General features: G+C 53.4%; 3 protein-coding genes across 12 annotated transcripts; all 3 read left to right on the top strand.

Moving 5' to 3' along the window:
• Positions 1 to 821: 821 nt before the first annotated feature.
• HIPK4 (homeodomain interacting protein kinase 4) lies at positions 822 to 3,983 on the top strand. The gene has a single exon (XM_058195356.1). It carries the CDS (start codon positions 822 to 824, stop codon positions 2,532 to 2,534), a length of 1,713 nt encoding a protein of 570 aa, XP_058051339.1. The 3' UTR covers positions 2,535 to 3,983.
• Positions 3,984 to 4,000: 17 nt separating this feature from the next.
• On the top strand, positions 4,001 to 12,537 carry PLD3 (phospholipase D family member 3). 8 transcript variants are annotated; one of them, XM_058195352.1, is made up of 13 exons: positions 4,001 to 4,558; positions 5,972 to 6,073; positions 6,322 to 6,388; positions 6,741 to 6,809; positions 7,474 to 7,721; positions 8,276 to 8,459; positions 9,636 to 9,756; positions 9,889 to 10,016; positions 10,427 to 10,627; positions 11,055 to 11,194; positions 11,536 to 11,701; positions 11,908 to 12,007; positions 12,280 to 12,537. In XM_058195352.1, the coding sequence occupies exons 3-13, from the start codon at positions 6,362 to 6,364 to the stop codon at positions 12,471 to 12,473; spliced, it is 1,578 nt and encodes a 525-aa protein (XP_058051335.1). In that variant the 5' UTR covers positions 4,001 to 4,558; positions 5,972 to 6,073; positions 6,322 to 6,361; the 3' UTR covers positions 12,474 to 12,537. The 8 variants fall into 8 exon arrangements, with proteins under 8 accessions (XP_058051335.1, XP_058051332.1, XP_058051330.1 ...); XM_058195347.1 differs by lacking the exon at positions 4,001 to 4,558 and adding an exon at positions 4,587 to 4,861; XM_058195345.1 differs by lacking the exon at positions 4,001 to 4,558 and adding an exon at positions 4,587 to 5,386.
• Positions 12,538 to 12,826: 289 nt separating this feature from the next.
• C10H19orf47 (chromosome 10 C19orf47 homolog) lies at positions 12,827 to 21,232 on the top strand. Of its 3 annotated transcripts, XM_058195362.1 has the most exons (9): positions 12,828 to 13,022; positions 13,111 to 13,198; positions 14,850 to 14,964; positions 15,696 to 15,777; positions 15,855 to 16,013; positions 16,847 to 16,996; positions 17,467 to 17,537; positions 19,244 to 19,663; positions 20,071 to 21,232. In XM_058195362.1, the coding sequence occupies exons 1-9, from the start codon at positions 12,890 to 12,892 to the stop codon at positions 20,086 to 20,088; spliced, it is 1,236 nt and encodes a 411-aa protein (XP_058051345.1). In that variant the 5' UTR covers positions 12,828 to 12,889; the 3' UTR covers positions 20,089 to 21,232. The 3 variants fall into 3 exon arrangements, with proteins under 3 accessions (XP_058051343.1, XP_058051345.1, XP_058051344.1); XM_058195360.1 differs by having other exon boundaries at positions 12,827 to 13,022; positions 19,244 to 21,232; XM_058195361.1 differs by having other exon boundaries at positions 12,829 to 13,022; positions 15,879 to 16,013; positions 19,244 to 21,232.
• The last annotated feature ends 5 nt before the right edge of the window (positions 21,233 to 21,237 follow it).

Here is a 21,237-nt window from a genome sequence, read left to right as displayed (position 1 = left end):
GGGCGGGGGGGGGGCAAGGACATAACTACAAGGGGGCTTTCTGCCTCCTCTAGGGTGTTTGGTGATACTTTTGGAGGGCCAATGGGCTTGTAGAGCAGACAGGTCCTTACAAAGTCCTTTCTCTCTGCAACCATTTCCCCCTTGTTGGCCTTAAGAGAGACCTTGTGGGCAGCTGTGGTGTTCATTTACAGTCAGCTTGTTTTACAGAGGGAGTCCTCTCCTCGGAGACACTAAAAGAAGTTGTGTGGTACCTATATAAAGTTCTGCCTAATTAAATTATTAATTCTCAAACTGATTAGATCCTCTAAACACAATGCCATGTTAAGAATCTAGGCTTAAGTGTTGCATGTACTCCAGGAAAGTGAGAGGCCCTTTGCTGGCCCTTCACTCAAGGCACACACTCTGAATGTAAAGACGGGGTGTGGGGTGAAAGAGGGGTTCCTCTGAGAGAGCCACATCCCTCCACTCACCATGGAACGTCCGTTCCACATTGCAAACGCCTCTTCACACCCATCCATTTGCATTACTCACCCTTGGCTAAACCACCGGCACTGCAGAGGGGTTCCTGCACTGGACTGGTTTCCTACCTTGGAGTAGCTCTTCCTCCCAGGGAAGGGGCTGTTAGGAGACCCCAGGGGGAGTGGGCTCCCTGCCTCCATAACAGAACTTTCTTCACCTAGCAACTCTGGAACCTGGCTGACTGTTGCATCACCTCCTGTTCCGGAGGAGGCTGGGATTCTCTTTGCTCTGCGGCGGCCGGACCTCTCTTTGCAAGAAGCCACTTTGCACCCATCTTTCTGAGCTTGGGCAAGCCCAGGACAATGGTCACAATCGAGTCAGAGTCCGATTTCTATGACGTCTTTGAGATTCTGGGGAAGGGCACATTTGGGGAGGTTGTGAAGAGCTGGAAACGGAGCACTGGGGAGATGGTCGCCATAAAAATCTTGAAGAATGACTCGTACCGCAGCAGGATCATCAAGAATGAGCTGAAGCTGCTGCAGACCATGTCCCAGGTGGACTCCGAGGAGTCTCACATCGTCCAGTTCCATGAGTTCTTCCATGACGAGCTCAAGTTCTACCTGGTCTTTGAGCTCCTGGAGCAAAACCTCTTCGACTTCCAGAAAGAGCACAACTTCTCCTCGTTGCCGGTCCGGCACATCCGCACAGTGACCACACAGGTGCTGAGAGCCCTGGCCAAGTTGAAAGAGCTGTCAATCATCCATGCTGATCTAAAGCCAGAGAACATCATGTTGGTGGACCAGGTGAGGTACCCTTTCCGGGTCAAGGTGATTGATTTTGGATCAGCCAGCATCTTCAACGAAGTGCGCTATGTCAAAGAGCCTTACATCCAGTCCCGATTCTACCGGGCCCCAGAAATCTTGCTGGGGCTGCCGTTCTGTGAGAAGCTGGACATGTGGTCCCTGGGCTGCGTGATGGCTGAGCTGCACCTCGGTTGGCCCCTCTACCCCGGGAACAATGAGTACGACCAGATCCGGTACATCTGCGAGACCCAAGGCATGCCTAGGCCCGCCCTCCTGAATGCAGCCCGAAAGGCCCACCTCTTCTTCAAGAGGAGCCAGCACGCCGAGGTGGTGAACTCCTGGCAGCTGAAAACCCCGGCAGAGTATCTGGCTGACACCAAAGTGAAGTCTGTGGAGAGGAGAAAGTATGTGCTCAAGTCCCTGGACCAGATGGAGACGGTGAACGTCCACAAGATGATCTACCCAGACACAGAAGCCCTGGCTGAATACTTTGACCTCCGGAGCATGGTGGAGCTCATCAAACGCATGCTGACATGGGACTCTCACGAGCGCATCACCCCCAATGCAGCCCTGAAACACCCCTATATTTCAACCCAACCCCTGAAGCAGAACTACGACCTCACCCAGTACTACCAGTTCTGCCTGAGGAGCCTCCGGGAGTCGCTGCCCAGCCACGGCAAGGCTTCCGAGGAGGAAACGCAACATTACAGCGCCATGGACGAGGACCGCTTCTACAGTCGGGATGAAAATGCCCACGGCATCCAGGGCACCACTAGCCAGATGGACGAGCTCAGCATTGCCGAAGCCAGCCGGGAGGTGCCCCTAAAGGTGTGGGGTGAAGGGCCCAGCGGGGGAGGCTATGATCCCCACCCGGACCCGGCTGAGGCGGTGGCAAATCGGCACAGAGTAGCCCACCAGAGTCTCCGGCTGCGCCATGAGCAGGCACAGCAGGAGCCCATTCCAGCCTACTACCGAAGCCGGCCCGGCAGCCCCAGACACCACAAGGCTTCTCACCACGTGAAGCCAGACCCTACCTTTGAGAACCTGATTCTTCTGGGGCAGTACACCCCAGAAGACCCCTCCAGCTGGGAGAAGGAGAGCAATGCCAGCGCCGCTTCCTTGCCAGAGTCCGGTGCCCGGGAGGAGGCGAGCTACCCCAAAGGCCTGGTCCTCTCACCCACCACACAGGTAACAAGGATGGTCAAAGGAGGCCATATATTAGGAAGGGGGCTGGACTTCATGAAATCACAAAGGATAGAAGGTGCCCCCTGAGCCGATTGGTGGCATAACAAGGGAGTATAGGCAATGGCTGGTGTAGGTGGCATGAATGGGGCCTCAGAAGAGGATTGAGTCAGACATGGGAGGTGTGGTACCCCCCTCCACACCAATACTGTCGCTCTGAGGATTGGCTCTCTCCTTTTTCCTAGGCCACCCATGAAGCTGCCTCAGTAGTCCAAGTTCACAGCAATCTTTCGCATGTGCTCGCACCTTCCCTGAGCAACGTCTCTGGGGAAGAATGCTCAGTCCCGCCCCATCCTTGCAGGTCCAGCTCAGGAGCCCATCACCAAAGCCAAGAGGGCCCACTGGCTGTCCTAGCCCGCAACCAGTCGGCCTCCTCCCATCCCGGGTGGGCTTACAAGGAGTTATGGGAGCCGTGGCAGGCTGCAAAAGCAATAACAGAATCTGCACATTCCAGGCTCAGCATGGACACCCACCTCGGAGAAAAGGAACATAACTACCCTGAGGGGGTCTTTTGTTGGATTGTTCATGCACACACACCTATCCATGGCCTTTGTAGCTCTCATCTTCCATGAAGCTTGGCAAAGTTCTCTCTGCCCAGCCCAGCCCAGCCCTCCCTAGTTTGCAGAGGGGTGGGTGGGTAGAAACCAATCAATTTTGGCAAGACTGTGAAGAAGAGGAATACGATGCAAAAACCCTTCCAAGAACCCAAGCACCCCCAGCACCTTCCCGGGCCCCCTCCCCCAGTAATGCTCTGTTTCTCTTTGGCAGCAGGGACAGTCAGAGGTCTTTGAACCGGCCGTGCCACTGCCTGGGCCAAACCCCTGGCTATCCAGTGAGGAGTGGCTGGCCGAACACGGCATGGAAAGAGTCCCACTCAAGGCCGTGCTGCACGCCCCCCGGAACCGTCACCAGCTGCAGCCCTACCTGCAACACGTTGCCAGCCACCACTAGCCCCGGACCCTTGGCCAGGAAGAGGGCAGGCACAGCGGAGATGGCTCACCAAGGCTCGGACAGATACCTTTCTAGACATTAAATATATAGACTGTTCCTCGCTGCCCAGCCCCAGTTACTTAATAAACACCATCTTGCTGTTACTGAGCTGTACAGAGCCCTGAGGGCAGGCCAAAGCAGACCCGGCGGGGGGGGGGAGGTGACGGAGTTGGGGGGCTCTGACCAACCACAGCCAGCCCACTGGTCTTTCCAGGAGCCGAGGGCAGCACACCCAGGCCACACTGACCCCCCTGAGTGTCCAGGTGGCACCTGACCTGTTGCATCGTTAATAAACTCATTATCATTTACAGACTGCTTTGAGGGCATGTTTGTCTAGGGACCCTCCACGCTTCCACCCTGACTTGCCTGCTGAACCCCACCCCCGCTTGTGACCTAAAAGCTTTGCTCCACAGGGAATATCAGCCTCCTCCCACGGAGAGCCTGGAATCTTGCAGGGAGGGAGGGAGGGAGCCCAGGGCAGCAAGCAAGGCCTACCCTAGACGGAGAGGGTAGCACCAGCTGAGGCTGATCTCCCAGAATCTGGCGGCGGCAGCGGCGGGCGGAACCAGGAAGGTCAATCGGAGGGAAGCTTTTCCAGGGAGGCTTTCTGGAGGTTACGGGCAGCCCCTCCCCTCACGTGCTCTGCTGCCCCCTCCTCATTCCAGCTGGTGGTGCCGGACAGCCCGGAGCGCTCGGCCAGCAGCCTTCTTAAGCCGGCCTTTGCGGGGTGCAGGAGAGCCGGAGCGTTTCGGGGTTGGCCCTGGGGACAGAGGACGGGCCAGTCGCCACCGGGACCAATAGCCGAAGAAGCCAGGAACGCTGCCCCCCCCACCCCGAGCTGCCTCCCCGCGGAAGGAGCCAAAGAGTCGAACCGCGGCGCTGCCCCCTGAGTCGCTCCGGCTCTTTGCAACCTCGCGGCGGGCGGGTTGTCTCGGACCGCCGCCGCCGGGTCAAGCGAGAAGGCGTCGGGCGCCAACCTCGGCGCGGGAGCGGCTGGCTGGCTGGCAGGCAGGCAGGCAGGGAGCGTCGGGCGTGGCGCCGCACTTCAACTCCCAGGATTCCCGGTAAGCGGGAGGGATCTACCATCAGGGCAAGGGGGGGGGCGATCGAGCCGGATCAGACGGAATGCCCGGCTCTTTCGCCGCCTTTGCTCCGCGTCTGTCCCAGGAAAGCCGCCGGCCCGCCCGCCCGCCCGCCCGATCCCTCGGAGCCACTTCCAGCGGGGGGAGGAGGGGGCGGGGGTCCCCTCTTGGCTCCCCGGAGGGACGGAACCAGCCTGGCAGCGGGCGGGACTTGGCTGCTTCGGGCGGGGCGAGCGAGCGAGCGATCCGACGCGTTGGGCTGCCCGGGAAGTCGAGCTGTCCGCTGTACGGTGCGCGAGGGGCGGCGGGTCCGGACCCGGAACGAGGGGAATCGGGGGTCGCGACTGGCACGTCCCGCGTGGCGTGGCGGCAGTCGCCGCCGAGTCCGCCGCTCAGTGGCCAGCGCCGGGAGGGCGCCGGGTCCCGCGGGGAGGAGCGCGGCGTGATGCTGCCGGTGGGCGCTTTACCTCCGGCTCTGCGTCCCTGCCGGAGCTGGAGTACGGAGACCTCCCCTCGGAGGAGCCGGGCAACAGCTGGAGGCGGAGGGGGCTGCCGAAGTCGCGTCTTGCCGGGCAGCTTGCCGGAGAAAGCCGCTGGGAGCCCCGGGAGGGCAGCCGTGGCGAGACAAGGAGCCCTCCCCGGCCCTCCCTCCGTCGAGGCCGTCGGAGGGACGGTCTCGCCGCGGCTTGCCCGGGCTGCTGGCTTGACTCCGAGTCGCTTGGCGGGGGCGGCCACGCGGCCCGAGGAAGTCGGGTTGGCAGGGCCGGCGCGGCGTTGCATGCGGCAGGTTGATGCTGTCGGCGGCGGGAGGTGAGTCCCTGGCAGAGCCGCTAGGCCGAGGTGGCCCCTTGAGAAGGCGGCTCCTCCCGCCGCTTCCCCCACCCCCGGGCCTGCTTTGGGGAGGGTTGAGCATTGGGAAGACCTTCCCTTCATGGGGGAGGAGGCAGGTTTCCAGTCTTCCACCTGGGCTTTTTTTTTGTTTTTGTTTTTGTTTTGTTTACATTTATACCCCGCCCTTCTCCGAAGACTCAGGGCGGCTTACAGTGTATAAGGCAATAGTCTCATTCTATTTGTATATTTTTTTTACAAAGTCAACTTATTGCCCCCCCAACAATCTGGGTCCTCATTTTACCTACCTTATAAAGGATGGAAGGCTGAGTCAACCTTGGGCCGGGCTCGAACCTGCAGTAATTGCAGGCTACTGTGTTCTTAATAACAGGCTTTTACCAGCGTGAGCTAAACTGGCCCCTCTTATACCAGAAGGGTCCGATCTTTGCCAAGAATAAAGGAAAACACTTCTGAGTTGGGAGTTGGGACAGATCCCCAATCCAGCCCTGGATGTTACACTAATCTAAGGATCTAGTGGCCACCCTGCCTTTCTCTGCTCTGCCTCAGATGCCCAGTGCCTCCCCTCACACTAACCTCGGAAGGAGCCCCCCAGAATTCCTGCCCAAGTTTCCTTGATTTGCAGAACAGCCTCCCAGCCTTGCAAGGCCTGTGAGTATCTTCTCGGGCCTGGCTGGCCCTCCTTGGCAGCACCCACATTCGAAGCTCAACCTCCTCACTTCCAAAACTGCTTCCATGACCAAAGTGCTCAAGGACGGGGTTTGAAAAACTGGCCCTGGCTAAGCCTCCAGCAGGACAAGTCCACTACCTGACATCCTTTCCTATTGGCCCCGGCCACTGTGACCCAGGGTGGGCACAGAGCCCTGAGCGGCACCTCTTTCCTCCTGTGCCCTTCACAGGTTCCTCAAAACTCTTTCCCACTCAGGAGGATCTGAGGAAATGACGCCCCCAGTTGCGTACCAGAAGGTAAAGTCTCTCAGCCGCACCAGGGATGGGGTTGTGCTGTGTGGGGTTCTCTTGCCTGTGGGGTGATGACACCTGAGGCGCCCCACTGTTAATCTGCAAGGGGGGGGTAAAGACTTCAGCAAATAAGAGGCCCACGTGCACACACACACACACCAAGCAAGTAGGGCTGAGGTGAGTTTGCAGAGCTGCTTTCTGTTTGTTTGTTGAAAGCCAATTAATTTTCTTCTCAGAGTTTTGCGTGGGATTCTGGCTGGCCTGCGGCCATATCTGTGCTGGTAGCTTGGAATGGGCCTGTTCCTGCCCTGTGGCTTTTTCCTGAGGGTGGAAAACATTTTTGTGCTCTTCCTCACAGCTCAAGACACTGGAGAGCTCTCAGGAGCTGCTGCCCCTGGCCGAGCAGCCCGGCCAGACTCTGCGCCAGGTGGGTCTTCCACCTGCGGTGGCATCTCTCTTGTTGTTTTCAAATGGGAGGCCCAAACCCAGAGGGGGGCAAAAAAGAGAGGCATTAAGCTCACCCAGTCTTGCTGTCAGGCCACACCAGGAAATCAACTTCCCAGGAAGGCAGGCTAAAACTATTTTGCTTGAGACCAGCTAGTAGAACAAAATCTTGCCAGTCTGCTTGTGCTGGTTCCCCTTTCTTAGAAGGGTCTAAGCTCCTTCCACAAGTTATCTCTCGTTCTAGGCTTTAAAATGCTTCAGCCTCTTTTGCCTGGGGAAGATCAACTTGTATCTCCATCTTCCTTGTTTGCTTTCACTGTCCCTTCTCCACTGGATACTGGTCCTGAGCAAGGGCACCAGCAACCTGTTTGGGCGGCCTGCAAGCTGTCAAGGTTCCCAGGCCTGGCACAAGCCAGGTTTCCCTTTCCAGAGTTGAGGGGGCCTGAGCAGTAGTCAGGCTGCTTCCAGACATTGCTGGGTTGGTCAGCAGGCATTGAACAGCTCTGCTCATCTCCAAGAGTCCCCAGTAATGAAAGCAAAGCAACAAGAGCCGGGCAGACCATTGCCCACCTCCCTCCTCCCTTACCCAGAGAGTGCACATGGATATTTGTGGCTAATGTGGTGCTGAGCTCCCTCTTCCTTTGCAGTTCCATGGCTCTGCACTGGGGAGGCCCTGCCACAGTGCCTCCGGGCTGCGTCCTGCAGAGCCACCCAGCCAATCTACGTCCATCCTGTCCTGGGATTTCCAGTGCATGCTGGTGATGGCCATTTTATCCACTGTGCTGGTGGTGGTCCTGGTGGTCCACTCCTTCTTCTTTCCCTTGCACGGTTTGGCCACGTTAGGGCATGTGGCATCGGTCCCACATGTGGATCACAGGTGCAGCGACTCGTGCAGGTATGTGATTTTCTTGGGCTCTGGCTTCAGGTAGAGAGATGTCATGTCATGGGCTACTGTAAATGCTCCTTCTCCATCAGAAAATGTTGTGGCTTTGCTTAACTGCAAAGAAGAGTATTCAGTTCTGTTGGGCCTTTGTCCACTTGCAAAAAGTATTGTGGAGAACAAAGACGTGGATGGTCCTTCCAGGAAAAAGGGGACTGGCCACATGAGAAGCTGGGCAAGGGGCCTGGGAGGGGAATTGGGATTCTGTCAGAACTGCCTTGCCTCACCAACTTCTTCCTGGAAAAACACATGTGTATAGCAATGCCTACACCACCTGCTTGCATGCCAGAAGCCCACTAGCCCCATGGCTCCCCCACTCATGCAGTAGAGTAGGGCAATGCCCAGAGATAAGGCTAGGAGACTCTACTGCTGCTGGCCCGGGAGTAAAATCCCTCAGACTGAATGCCTTCCTGGGACACCATAGAGGTTATGGGGCTTCCTGGCTCAATGAGTCTGCAGTGTGATGTGATACTCTTGTGGAACACATAAAGACCCAATTGTTCCCTCAGGAGTGTGCTGGTGGAGAGCATCCCTGAGGGACTCACATACGATGACAACAGCACACTCGGCCCTTCCACTTTTGAGACTTGGCAAAGCCTTCTGAGAAATGCAAGGAGCTCGGTGGACATCGCCTCTTTCTACTGGACTCTCAGCAACCAGGATACCCATACCCATGATCCTTCAGCCAGCCAGGTGAGGGGAGGAGTGCAGAAGTCCCAGGCTCATCTCCAGGGAGGGTGAGAGTCACATTTGGAGGAGAGATCAAGCCCAAAGGCAGGTCTTCCATCCCGTGGCTCAGCAGATGGTCCACAGACTTAGGCAGAGATGGGTCCTTAGCTTAATCCAGAGGTCATGATAGCAAGACAAGGACCAATGCGTGGAAGCTTTACAGAGGGAGATTCATACTTGGATTAAGGAGAATTTCCTGACTGTGAGAACTGACAGTAGGTTAGCCAGCTTCCTGGAGTCATGAAGGTTTTCAAGCAATGGCCTAGGACAGTCTAAGGTTCCTGCCACGGGCAGTTGGCTGACTAGAAGACTCCAAAGGTTCCCTCCCAGCCTCTGTGATCTAACTCCCTGGCATTGGGCTTCGAATAGCCTCTTCTTAGCTGTAAGAAGCTGGGTCTGGTCTAAGACGGCTTTTTCCATCTGGGAATCGTTCTTTAAGTGGACGCTATGGCTATTCTAATTTACCAGTTCCCAGAATTTCCAAATGAACTTCACAGATCAGTAAAGTCCCAGCACGGTGAAGCCTCTCCCAGGCATTAGTCTCACTGGTTAGTTTTAACAACAGATCATTTTTTTCATCTTTTGGCCATCTTCAAACCACAAGACTTCTTAGGTGTGTGGCATGCACTTGCTGCTAAGACAGGAAGGGGTCTGGGGCTGACAGGGCCAAGAGGCAGATGCCAATTAGCACATGGGACTGTGGCCAAACCCACATGAAACGGGCAGCTAATTGCACAGGCGTGGAGCCATGCGTGGCCTTGCACTCCATCAAAGCTCCCTTTGAGGGCCGTGGAACATCCATTGGTTCAGACTTTGGTTACAGAGGGAAAGCAAAAAGCCTCTTTCTCTCATTTTGACAGCTATCCAAGGCTGCTGTGTGTGGTTCTCATGTGAGAAAGCAAGTTCAGCAGCAGCTAAAACTATAGCAAACGATGAGAGTGTTAAGCCTGCGTTGCTCTACTGGCCTAGGCTTCATCCGAGAGGCCATCAGGGATCGAGCCAGGGCTGGTTGGGTAGCATTTGGGGCATCATGTGCCCTCTCAGTGAAGGGGCCTCCCGGGAAGGAAGAGGGTTTCCTCTCTGCTCACCCCATCCCTGTCACTTCTCTGCTGCCTCCTGGACCTTTTGCTCTCCCACCAGGGGGAGGAAATACTGACTGAGCTGCTGCATGCTACCAGGCGAGGGATTGTGTTGCGGATAGCAGTCAACCCGCCTTCCACCCGGATGCCCAGTACCGACCTTCAGCTCCTCGAGAAGAGTGGTGAGTTTTCGTGATAGCAGGCTCAAGTCAGTTAACTGGGGAGTGGTAGCTGCTGCTGGTGGCAGCTCTGGGTCTCCCTGGCCCAGTCAAAGGAGCCCAGTCCAACCATGGTCTTTGCTTCTAAACACACAGGAGCCCAGATCCGCCAAGTGGACCTACCCAGGCTGACCCGGGGAGTCCTGCACACCAAATTCTGGATTGTGGACCAGCTACACATTTATCTTGGCAGTGCAAATATGGACTGGCGTGCCCTTACACAGGTATTGCCCTCTTGCTCAGCCTTTCTGGCGTTCCCTCGCCCAAACCTTGAGGCTCCTGATGAGGGTTTTGGTGAGCAACTAGGCGTCTCCTGTAGGGTCCCTCTGTAGGCATTCTTCGTCCCTCTTTGGAGGCTTTCTAAAGGTTCCAGAACGCAGGCTACCTGGCACCATCAGGCAAAACAAATTTGCCCAGGTGTCCCAACAAAATTGTTGCTTTATGACTTGGTATGCTGGCAGCCAAGACGGCCTCTTGGGGTTTTGAGTCATTCAGAAGCCCCCCCCTTTTTTTCTGGAGCATTACTGGGATAGTGGGTGCACCTGTTAATTCATGTGCCTGCAGCTCCTTGTGTCCCACGTGGGGACAGGAGAGCAGCCAGATGTGCTGGACCCATTCTTCTCTCTGGTGCCAGGTAAAGGAGCTCGGGGCAGCTGTCTACAACTGCAGCTGTCTGGCCCAGGACTTGGGGAAGATGTTTGAGGCCTACTGGATCCTCGGGCTGCCGAACACCACCATCCCATCACCCTGGCCAGCCAATTACTCCACCACCTACAACAAGGAGACGCCCCTGGAGCTGGAGCTGAATGGCACAGAGGCTGCCGTCTACTTTTCGGTGAGGACCTGTGTGTGGACACGGTTAAGTACTTTGCTCCAAGCAGCTGCAAGGTTGCTCATGAACGAAACATCTTCCCCAAGGTGCAAAAATGATAGTTTTTGCTAAGAGGCTTCAGCAAGAAGAGTAGCAGGCCCTGATGGATTGGGGTTACCTTCCCATGCCCAAGCAGGGACACAAAATACAGCTGGATTGCTGCTGCCCTGGAAAAAACCCAGCACCGTCCTTTTGGCAAGATGAGGGGGCTTCTTTCCCCAGCCCTGGGCAGACCAGGCTCCCAGCCAGATTTGGCTCTTGGAGGGGGGCTGGGAGATGCCAGCTCACCACCGCTGAATGGGGCCGGATATCTGCTGCCTTCCGGGCAGACTTTGCCTGCTTTGCTAAAATGATAGTGACGTTGAGTTGGGTGCTCTTTTGTGCTGCCCAGAGTGCCCCCCCAGCCTTGTGTGCCACCGGGCGGACAGACGATCTCCAGTCCCTGCTGAGCATCATTGAAGGGGCCCAGGAATTTGTCTATGTGTCTGTGATGAGTTACTTGCCCACCATGGAGTTCTCCCACCCCAGAAGGTAAATTGGAGGAAAGCAGTAGTGGGGGAACATCATCCTAAGCATTTGAAGAGGCGCCCTCCCTCATAGCAACTCCACAAAGGCTGGGGACGGGTGCTGCTTGTTTTCAACGGGGACTGTTAGATGCCTCTGGGCATCACTAGACTCTCGTCTCGGGAGTAGATGTGGGGCTGCCATGTGGGATACAGACAGCATGCAAAACCAAGCCCCCTCCGGTCCACAGAAAAACCTCTCTCCACAGAACCTGGTACCCAAAAGGTTGGGGGCAACGGAACTAGAGGATCTCCAAGGTCCCATCCAACTCTGTTCTGTTCTGACTTCAACCCTGCTGTTCCCCTCAGGTTCTGGCCAGCCATCGATGACCACTTCCGGAAAGTGGCCTACGAGAAGAGAGTCCGCCTCCGCCTCCTGGTTGGCTGCTGGAGACACTCCAAGCCAAACATGTTCCCCTTCCTGCGCTCCTTAGCTGCCCTGCAGGACAACCACACCCACTACAGCCTGGAAGTGGTAAGGGGCCCGATGGCATCCTGCCTCCCAGGCGCAGGGAGACGCAGGCCTCCCATTCCCGAAATGAGGGGTCGGCCTGCTCTTTCGACTCCCGCACAAACCTCTCTGGGAGTTGCTCTGGGGCTGAGCAAGGAGCCGGGCATGGGAGGGGGGGATCCCCCAACAAGCCCCCTCCCTAACCCATCTCATTCAACTTGCCTTCCCAGAGGCTCTTTGTGGTGCCTGCAAATGAGACGCAGGGCAAGATCCCCTATGCCAGAGTGAACCACAGCAAGTTCATGGTTACAGACAAGGTGGCTTACATTGGTAAGTCGGGACAGCTCAGGTCAGCACACACTGGGGAGGTCCAGGGGAAGCAGGCAGGGGGAAGCGGAAGTGGCAGCAGCCTGGCAAAACTCCCCGGAGCTCCAGCCAGAAAAAGGAGCTGCTCTTTCGGTGTGGGGGGGAAAGAGTAGGTTACAAAGAGGAAGGGCTGGTTGGTCCCACCTCAAGAGTGCTTGTGTCTGTATGGGGGGGGCGGGGCAAGAGCAGAAGGGCCACCCAGGGAATCCCTCCTCATCACCTCCTCCTCCCCGCAGGAACCTCCAACTGGTCCGGGGACTACTTCCTGCACACGGCAGGCTCTGCCCTGGTGGTGTCTCAGAGGCCGGCCGGGGACCAAGCCACCCTCCGGAAGCAGCTGCAGCGCATCTTTGAGCGGGACTGGAACTCCAGATACAGCCGGGAGCTGGAGCCCCAGGGCCAGGGGGAGCCTCTCTGCAGCGCTCGCTAGAGCCCCGCCTGGCGGCCCGGGAGAGGAGCCTTCGTCCCCAGCACCACCACCACCACCACCACCCCCATTTCTCCCCGGCGCTGGGCAGAAGCAGGGCGGGAGAGCGGCCCGGGCGGGGGGCGTGTTAGGGATGGGGGAGGGACGTGGGGGGGGGCATCGACGCTTCCTCCCGCCTGCTGGATGCACTCCCCCCACCCGCCGTGCCCAGGCGCGGCTTTGGGCGATTAAAGGCTCGTCGTTCAGCCTCTCTGTCTGGTGCGTTGCTCTCTTTGCGGCGAAGGCGTCCCACCGCGCTACGGGAGGGGAGGGGAGGGTGCTCCCGAGGGTTCGCCGCGCCGCCGCCGGAAGTGACGCCGCGCCGCCTTCCGGTGCGGCCTGTGGGCGGCGGGGTGAGCGGGGACGGGCCCCGGCAGGCGATGAGCCCCGGGATCCGTGCGGCGAGGGGAGGGGCGGGCCTGGGCGGCCGTGGGGTGGCTTCAAGCGGTGTCGCTCTGCGCAGGCATTCCGGCCGCCCCGCCTGGAGCAGCGCGATGGCGTCGGTGACGATGGGTGAGTGGGCTCGGGGGGGCCGCCCTCTTTGGGGGGCTGGCTGTGGCCCTGCCTCCCCGCCCGGTTAACGCCGCTGTTGGTCCCGCAGCCACCTCGGAGTGGATCCAGTTCTTCAAGGAAGCCGGGATCCCCCCGGGCCCCGCGGTCAACTACGCCGTCACGTTCGTGGATAACAGGCGAGTGGCTCCTCCGCGCCCGCCGGGTCCTCTTTCTGGCCCTGCCGGGATCGAAACTTTCAAGCAGTAAAGAATTAACGTAGACTAAAATAAAGTGAGAAGGAAATCAAGGGGCAAGTAAAAAGCTCAAGGAAAGAAAGGAAGAGAAAGAAAGAGGGTAGCTTCCAGTGTTCTTCACGGCAATTATAAGTACAAGTATTTTAACTTTTCTCCTTAAAGTTACATCGGTACTCTTTTTTTCAATAATTCCTTCTATAATTTACCCTGTCTAATTAAAGCTGTAAATCAAAAGTTCATCTTTATCCAGCCACCCTCCCCGCCCCCGCCCCCCCCCCCAAAAGTTCATAAAAAGCTTCTGGTCACTAATAAATTTAAGCAATATCTTCTTTCTGATAAATCAGTTTATCCATTTTAGCAAAATTTTGTCAACTTCTCCAGCCATTTCTCCATAATGGGAAATGTTGAATATTGAAATAATCATGTGTGACTTATCCATTTAGTTTTAAAGGAAAAGTTCTGGTTTCAATTGAATATTGATCTTTTTTATTTTTCATATTTCTTAACGACCCATTTCCCTCTTTAAAATTGTTTATATCAAACTGTGCATTTTAGTTCATTTTTAAACATTTTTATATGTTTATCAAGCAAAGGGGACATGACAAATCATGACAAAGGGGACGAATCAGCATACAGGGAAGAAATCCAGAAGGCATGGTGCTCAAAAAACAATTACTAGTAAGACAAAGGAGATGGTGCTAGATTTCCAAAAGCACAGAGAGGAACCTGCCCCACTGTATATCGAGGGGGGCTGTGTGGACAGGGTTTCCTCTTTTAAATTCTTGGGAATGCTTATTAGTCAAAATCTCACCTGGAAAAACAACAGGTCCCTGGTGATTGGCAAGGCCCAACAGAGACTTCATTTCCTTAAAAGTCCTGCGGAAAAAATCAGGTGGGGCAACGGCTGATGACCTCTTTCTATCGGTCCAGAAAGTGTCCTCATATATTGCATTACAGTATGATATGCTGGTTTAACTGCTGTGGACAGGAAGGCACTACAGAGTGATCAATTCGGCACAAGAAACATTGGTTGTCCTCTAACACCAGTGGATGACATTGCCAGGTCTCGCTGCTTTAGCAGACTAAGGAAGATACTCCGAGATGATTCACACTTTGGTCAGTGTCTCTTCGTACTTCTACCATCAGGCAGAAGACATCGAAGCATAGTCAGCTGAACAAATAGGTTTAAAAATAGTTTCTATCCTTGGGCTGTCAGACTCTTAAAAACAACCATAATCACTCCATGCACACGTGGAAACATATGTCTAGTTTTTCGTTCTCCCCACCCCAATTACTTGCATAGGGATTATTCTTTATACTATTTATGTTGTTTGTATTTTTTGTCATGGATTGCACCAGTGGGGCTAAAACCAATTTTGTTGTATATATGATGTACAATGACAATAAAGGCTATACTATACTATGACAAAATGTCCATGACATTCCAAGATAGGCTTCAAGTGCCTTTATACCATCTAGATGGAGCCATTTGGCACTTCATTTAAATAATTTCTCAGGACCTTGTAGAGTCAAAACAAGGATTTGTGGGAATTGTGGGTTATAGAGTTGACCACTATTGTCTGCGTCCTTGCAGGATCCAGAAGAATATGCTGATGGACCTCAATAAGGAGATCATGAATGAGCTGGGTATCACGATAGTTGGTGATATTATTGCCATTCTGAAGCATGCTAAAGTGGTATATCGACAGGTAAGTTCTGTGGAATTGAAGCTAATCCTCGCTCTCTTCCATACATTGAGGCCTTGGACATTTATTGAGTCATGGTTTTCAGGATGAACTTTGGTGCTGAGACCAATAAATGTAGGGCTTTCGTGGTGTCTTAATAATTCTGGAGTTTGTACCTGCGGGAATGGCTTGGTGGCTTGGTGCTGAAGATGCTCCCCTCCCATTCAGAAGGTTGAAAGTCCTAGGTAGCAGCAGGTATTTCTCGGGGCCGGGAGAAAATATCTACTGCAAACTCCACGTAGGCATCAGGAAGGGCATCTGACCAGTAAAGGCTCAGCTTCATTTAACTACCCCAACTCTACTCAAAATTAAGGGATTATAGGATTGTAAAAAGAAAAAAAAGATTGTCACCTGGGGATGCCAAATAATCTTTCACCTAGTACAAGGAGATTGTTCTGAACAGTGCACATGGAGTTTCTGAAGTTAGACCTGTCTCCCCATAGACATTGTTAGTCTTCAAGCTCTGGAGTGAAGAAATTCTGAAAGGCTAAAACTCACAGATGCTTCAGGAACTAAAAGCCATTTTTGCATCTGAGGCTCTGCTGTTCCTCAAGCTGCCTTTTCTCCAGAATGCAACATTTTAACCTGGGGGCTTGATGCATTTCTTCTGGTTTAGTAGCCATTTTGGTGAAGATAAGTCCAGTCTCCTGATCTGCTTATGATCATTTTATTATTGTGGGCATTTTCTCCTCCAGGAAATGTGCAAAGCTGCAACTGAGTCAGTGGCCTCCAGCCAAACTGCTTTGCAATCTGAACTCCGCAGGAATGCTAATACTGGTGAGTACAGGTTACCTGTGTTGCTGATCGCAGAGTCTCAGCGGAGTCCAGACCTCCATGGTGGTTGTTCTTTACAGTTGTGATCTCACCAATTTCTGCAGCTGCCACCAGGATGATTGCCAACAGTTTGAGCCGAGACTCTCCACCTTCTACTCCTGTTCGGAGGCCTGATACCAGTGCCTCCAAAATCTCCATCACCGTATCTAACAAAATGGCAGGAAAAAGTACCAAAGCAGGTAATTTTAAAAATCCATGGCTGAATGCATTCATCTGCTGGCAACTTCTGTTCTAAGTGGCATCGCCGTTGTGCAGCTGTTGCCTTTGTGGTGCTCAATCCTGTTTCAAAACAATCCTGTTTCGAGTGGGATAGGAGATGAATTGGGAATGCTGCATTTGAGGAGAAGCTTAGCTTTTCTTAGTCTCAGCCTTTCATTGGCAAGGTGAAGCTGCTGGTCGGTGAGGAGTTATTGGGCTAGGAATTGTGCAGCACCCTGTGTGGCATTAATACTATCTTCAGGGCACTTTAATTGAGGGTGCCAGGAACTTTTAGGAATGTTCCATGCTGGTGGGATCCAAGCCTGCTGGGCAGGGAAAGGGGAGAGGGCTTCATGTTCTCAGTGCTACAAGCATCAGCTGTCCTTAATAAATCAATAGTGGTTGAAGATATTTTTACCTGCTGCTAGAGTGTAGAGAAGAAAACACATAGGCTAAAAACACGCAACTTTTATGGAAGTCAACAAAAGTAAAATATTATTTTTGTATAACACATTATATAACGTATTATTCCCTGTGCCGTAATTGGGTGTTCTCCCTTCATTGTTGGAGTATTAAGGTCTAGGCTTCTGTTGCTTCCACAAAGGTAGAACTGAGCTGCTCAGCTGGAGGACCTGGAGCCAAAAATGAACAGGCCACTCAAGAATCTGAGCAATTTCTCTTTTCACATCCCAGTGACTGTGCTTGTTTGGGCTCCTGAGCAGAAGCAGTGGAAAGCGTTTTGTGGCATTTGCAGGCAGTACAAGAGCATCCCTTGAACTGCATCTGCTTGCTTATGTCTTCTTTGCCGTTGCAGCTATTTGTGCTCCTCGGGCTGAGAATCCCACCATCCCAGTAAAGCGCCGCCGCGTCACAGCAGAGATGGAAGGGAAGTACATTGTCCACATGCCCAAAGGAACTACTCCCAGGACTAAGAAGATCCTGGAGCAGCAGCAGGCAGCAAAAGGTACTGTAGCTATCTTTTTTTTTTGAGGGGGGGTGTTGCTTCTTCAAAAGAAGGAGGTCGCGGGAAACTTGAAATGAAAGTGGGGGTAAGGATATAAAAACAAAATTTTGATCAGGACAAACAGGCCATCAAGCAAAAGTGGCCAGTTAAGAGCATTTGTTCAAACCAAATATCTTTTTATCTAATAATGGAAGTTTTTTTGGTCACTGAGCTTTTTCTGATCTTGTTGGCAATACTAGGCAGGGTTCCCTTGAGATGATCTATTACTCCTTGTCTCCCTTCTGTAGAGAGACACAACATCTCCTTTCTCCATTTTCTTGAAGGGAAACTCGAGAGCCTCTTTCGGAGCAGCATGGAGGCAGGGGAATAAAAAATCTGTAGCTTGATTGTTTTCTTGGGAAAAGCTTTTCCTTTTCTAGTCATTTCATAGTGCAGATGTTGTATGCATCCATATTTGTGTTCTCTGTCAGGTTTGCAAAGAACTTCTGTGTTTGACCGGCTTGGTGCAGAGACTGGTGGAGAGACAGCCATAGGAAACAAGGTGAGGGGGTTTGTTTGTTTTTTTTGTTTTTTTTACATTTATACCCCGCCCTTCTCCGAAGACTCAGGGCGGCTTACAGTGTGGGGGGGAACCTCTTCTTTGCAGTTGATGGCAGTTTCTCTACTTTCCTTTCTGGTGTGTTTTCCACTGACTCAGTGGTCCCCAATGTATCTGATGCTGACCCGGGTGCCCTGGGTGGGAGGTGGCAGTTCTGATCTGCTGGGCTCCCTAACCATGCCTGGATGGAGCCTGGATGCAGCTATAGCAGGTTCCTTCAGGGGAGCGGACTCTTTGCCTGGGGGTCTTGTTTCTGACACAGCAGCATGGACTTTTCTGGTTGGTTGGTTGATTGGTTCTGCTTTTTGCAGTTCCTTTCTTTCTGAGATCTTGCTGCAAAGGAACAAGCTATAAATGGTGGAGGATTCTTGTCATGAACTATTTTTGGTTGGAGGTTGCAGCAGTCGTTCGTGTCAGGAAGACAACTATGCCATGTTAGCTTACCCCTTACACTCACACTGGTATAAATTCACTTTAGAAGTAGAGGTCTGTAGAGATTCTCTACGTTTAAAAGTAGAGCATTTGTGTTTGGTGGCAAAAATCGAAAGTCTGGTAAAGTCTTTTCTATCTAACAGATTTTATTAAAAAGATTAAGTTTTTGTGAGCTGCAGCTCACTTCAGATGCATGAGGGACTAAACTGAGATAAGATTTAAACAGGTGAGATGGGAAGGGAAGACTGGTTGGTTATGTAGATACAGGTGAAACAGATCACAAGTACCTAGTGCAATAACACACTACCGTGTGTGTTGAGATCTTGAGATTGCCTGAAATTTTTTGATGTGACTTCATCAATCTTTTGCTTATCTGTGATAATGGTAATTGCTATCAAATCTTTGTCACCCACTTAGATTTTCTCCATGATTGTCTGTCCCTGTCCTGGAACTTCAGCTCCTCCCAGGGTGCTGCATTACTGTTGTCCCTCCACCCGGCTGCTGGTCATTGTCTTTTTCTCTTTTCTTCCAACTTTCCCAGCATCAGACCATTTCCCAGAGAGCTGGGTCTCCTCAAAATAGCATACTTAAGAGTCTGGTCATTTGTACTTCAATGAATTCTGGATTTGATTAGCCATCAATTTGTTTTCTTGGCTGTCTGTGACATTCTCAGGAATCTTCTCCGGCATCAAAGTTCAAAAGTGTTTGTGCCCTTTCTCTCTTGCCTCCTCAAAGTCCTGTTTTTGTGTTCACAGTGTGTCAGAGAATGCTGTACTATGCCTTGCACAGTTCTAACCTTTAAAGCCATAGGCTGCATTCATGATATCTTTTCCAAGCCTTCATGTCTGCTGTGCTGAATGCTGTTCTGTAGCATAATTCCTGACCACTTGTTTCTTTCATGTTAGCTGATCCTAAAAGGCAGAAGTTTTCCACCACTTCAGTATCTTGATTGTCAATTCTAATTGCTTGATTGTGTACTTGTGAACCTTCCTCTGGATCCCACATCTGCACCACCAAATGGTCTTTCTCTCCCCTTCTCTGTATGTAAACTAATGGCTTTAAACAGCCAGGCAAAGTGCTGCCAGACGCCTCCCGGTTTTTTGCCTGAGCGCAAGGCCAGTGGTACTCTTGGCCTACCAGAGTGATGCTTGCTTCATCTCCAGAGCAGAGGGACCCAGAATCATCTAGCCATTGAGCTCTGCTCTGTCTTTCCACAGCCCACAGGAGTGTTCAGCCGGCTGGGGGACATGCAGGAAGACAAAGCGGCTGACAGCGATGATGACAGTTCTGTGCTGCAGTATGCAGGAGTGCTGAAAAGACCCTCTCAGCCCAAGGAGATCTGCAAAGTTGGCGTCGCCATCAAGGCCAAAGCTACCAGCTCTGAGGCCAGGCAGGTGGCGGCTGATGCCGTCAGCACTGTAATCCAGCGACGGGGGAGCAAGAGTGCGGCTGGATCTGCTGCTCCTGCCAAGGAAGAGATGCAGGGCTTGTCTCCTGCCCCTGGCAGTGTGGCCAAAAGACTGGGCAAGCGCTCACTGAAAGTCCTTGAGGCCCAGGACAGCAGCGTTACTAGTTCCAGGAGCAGGCCGGACTCTTCCTTCCGAGTCACCATAAAGAGAACTTTAGGGAGCTCCAAGGTAAGCAGCTCCAGCCCTGCAGAGCCTCCCAGCGCTCAGATGGACCACACAGGCACCGTCAGTGTCTTTAAGAGGCTGGGCAGGAAGACTGTGTGAGCCTGGCTTGGGACCCCGCTTGAAAGGAGCTTCCAGACAAGGAGAGCAAGCGAGTGTGTGTGTGTGCATCTCTCCCATCAGCTCCCTTTGTGACGTGAGCGGGTGGCCGCATTCTGGAGCCAATGCGGGTCTGCTTCTGTGAAGCTCTTGGTTGGTTCTCCCAGCACTGCATCCAGAGTTGCTTAGGGCCACGCATGGTTGAGGCGCACAAAAACCCAGTCCTGGCAGGGTGTGAGCGCTTAGAAGGCCTTGAAGAGAAAGCAAGGAGTTCTGGCCAGCCCTCTGAACACACCTTTTGTTTTTCTCTGCAGGTGTTTGCTTTTTCCTAGGAAGTAGTGTCCATAAGAGACAGGCGGTCCCTTCCTTCTTTTCCCTTCTCTGTCCTGAACTTTCACCTGCCGATCCTGGAACACCCGAATTCCAGGAAGGGCAACTGACTGGGTGCCAGACATCTCTTTTAGTGGATGCTGGAGCTGTGGAATTGTCAAGGCGGGTTTGGCAGTGTTCTGGGTTTCTTTCCTTTCCTTTTCCATTTTTAAGAGTTTCTGGTTGAGAAACGCCCTTACTTGTCTTACATGTTAGGATTCCTGATGGATCTAGCTCCGTTTCTTTTGCTGAACTCCTGAATTAAGCTGTTCTTGGATTGGGGGTGCGTGTGTGCAAATGGCTGCACCCCCATTCCCTCTTAGACCCTTTTTAAGCAGACAAAAGCAAACCCATTTTTTTAAAGCACACGTACATATCCGATGTCTTGAGGCTCTTCCCTCACCTGCCATGTTGAAGGTGGCTGGCATCTCTGGATCAATCAGATATTTCTCCACCCCTCCCCCCTCAGTCTTGGGAGTGGGGGGAATCCTAGATTCCCTAGGCACACACCCTCCCCCAGTTTAGACCCTAACCCTTCACCCCCCAGCTGGCAGGATTTGAGGTAGGGCAGCACAGCTTTGGCCTTGGCCTTAGGAAATGGCTGGGCATCGCAAGTTTAAGGAGAGGTAAATCTGCCAGGAAAGGGCGCCTGGCACTGATGGGCTCCTACTGTTTACCACCAGAAAAAGCCCCAGTTCTGGCTTTTACAGAAGACCTGTGAAGCCATCTGCCCCCAACCCCACCTTGGCAAGATCTCCCGGGGGTGGTGGAGACCTGGGGCCCGCACGGTCTTCCGCCTCCTACTTGATAGGGGAGTTCTGGCTCCCCCCCCCCCGCACGTCCCCCAGAGCCACCGTGGCGGAAGGGAGGTGTTAAGAGGGAGTACCTCCCTGTCCCCAGGGCTGCCGGTTCAGACTGCCAACATACATGGGGCTGCACGAGGGCTTAGCCGGAGGCGCCTATCGGGGCTTCGTTGCTGGAAAGCGGGTTTAACAATTGGAGTCGCTCTAGATCGGGATGATGAGAGCTTCAAGCTGTAACGCGACCGCGCAGCCCTCGAGTCGGACCGGCGGACGATCGCTCACAATAAAACGGTGTTTCCCCATGGCTGC

Source organism: Ahaetulla prasina, chromosome 10 (assembly GCF_028640845.1).
Source record: "Ahaetulla prasina isolate Xishuangbanna chromosome 10, ASM2864084v1, whole genome shotgun sequence".
NCBI lineage: Eukaryota > Metazoa > Chordata > Lepidosauria > Squamata > Colubridae > Ahaetulla > Ahaetulla prasina.
This window is presented reverse-complemented; position numbering and strand designations above follow the sequence as displayed.

Coding starts and splice junctions, on each gene's coding strand:
- C10H19orf47 (XM_058195360.1), top strand. CDS start 12,890: ATGAGCCCCGGGATCCGTGCGGCGAGGGGAGGGGCGGGCCTGGGCGGC. Junction 15,778..15,854: donor CCGCAGGAATGCTAATACTG/GTGAGTACAGGT, acceptor TGTTCTTTACAG/TTGTGATCTCACCAATTTCT. Junction 16,997..17,466: donor GCAGCAGCAGGCAGCAAAAG/GTACTGTAGCTA, acceptor GTTCTCTGTCAG/GTTTGCAAAGAACTTCTGTG.
- HIPK4 (XM_058195356.1), top strand. CDS start 822: ATGGTCACAATCGAGTCAGAGTCCGATTTCTATGACGTCTTTGAGATT.
- PLD3 (XM_058195345.1), top strand. CDS start 4,620: ATGCCCGGCTCTTTCGCCGCCTTTGCTCCGCGTCTGTCCCAGGAAAGC. Junction 10,628..11,054: donor AGGCTGCCGTCTACTTTTCG/GTGAGGACCTGT, acceptor TGTGCTGCCCAG/AGTGCCCCCCCAGCCTTGTG. Junction 11,195..11,535: donor GAGTTCTCCCACCCCAGAAG/GTAAATTGGAGG, acceptor TGTTCCCCTCAG/GTTCTGGCCAGCCATCGATG.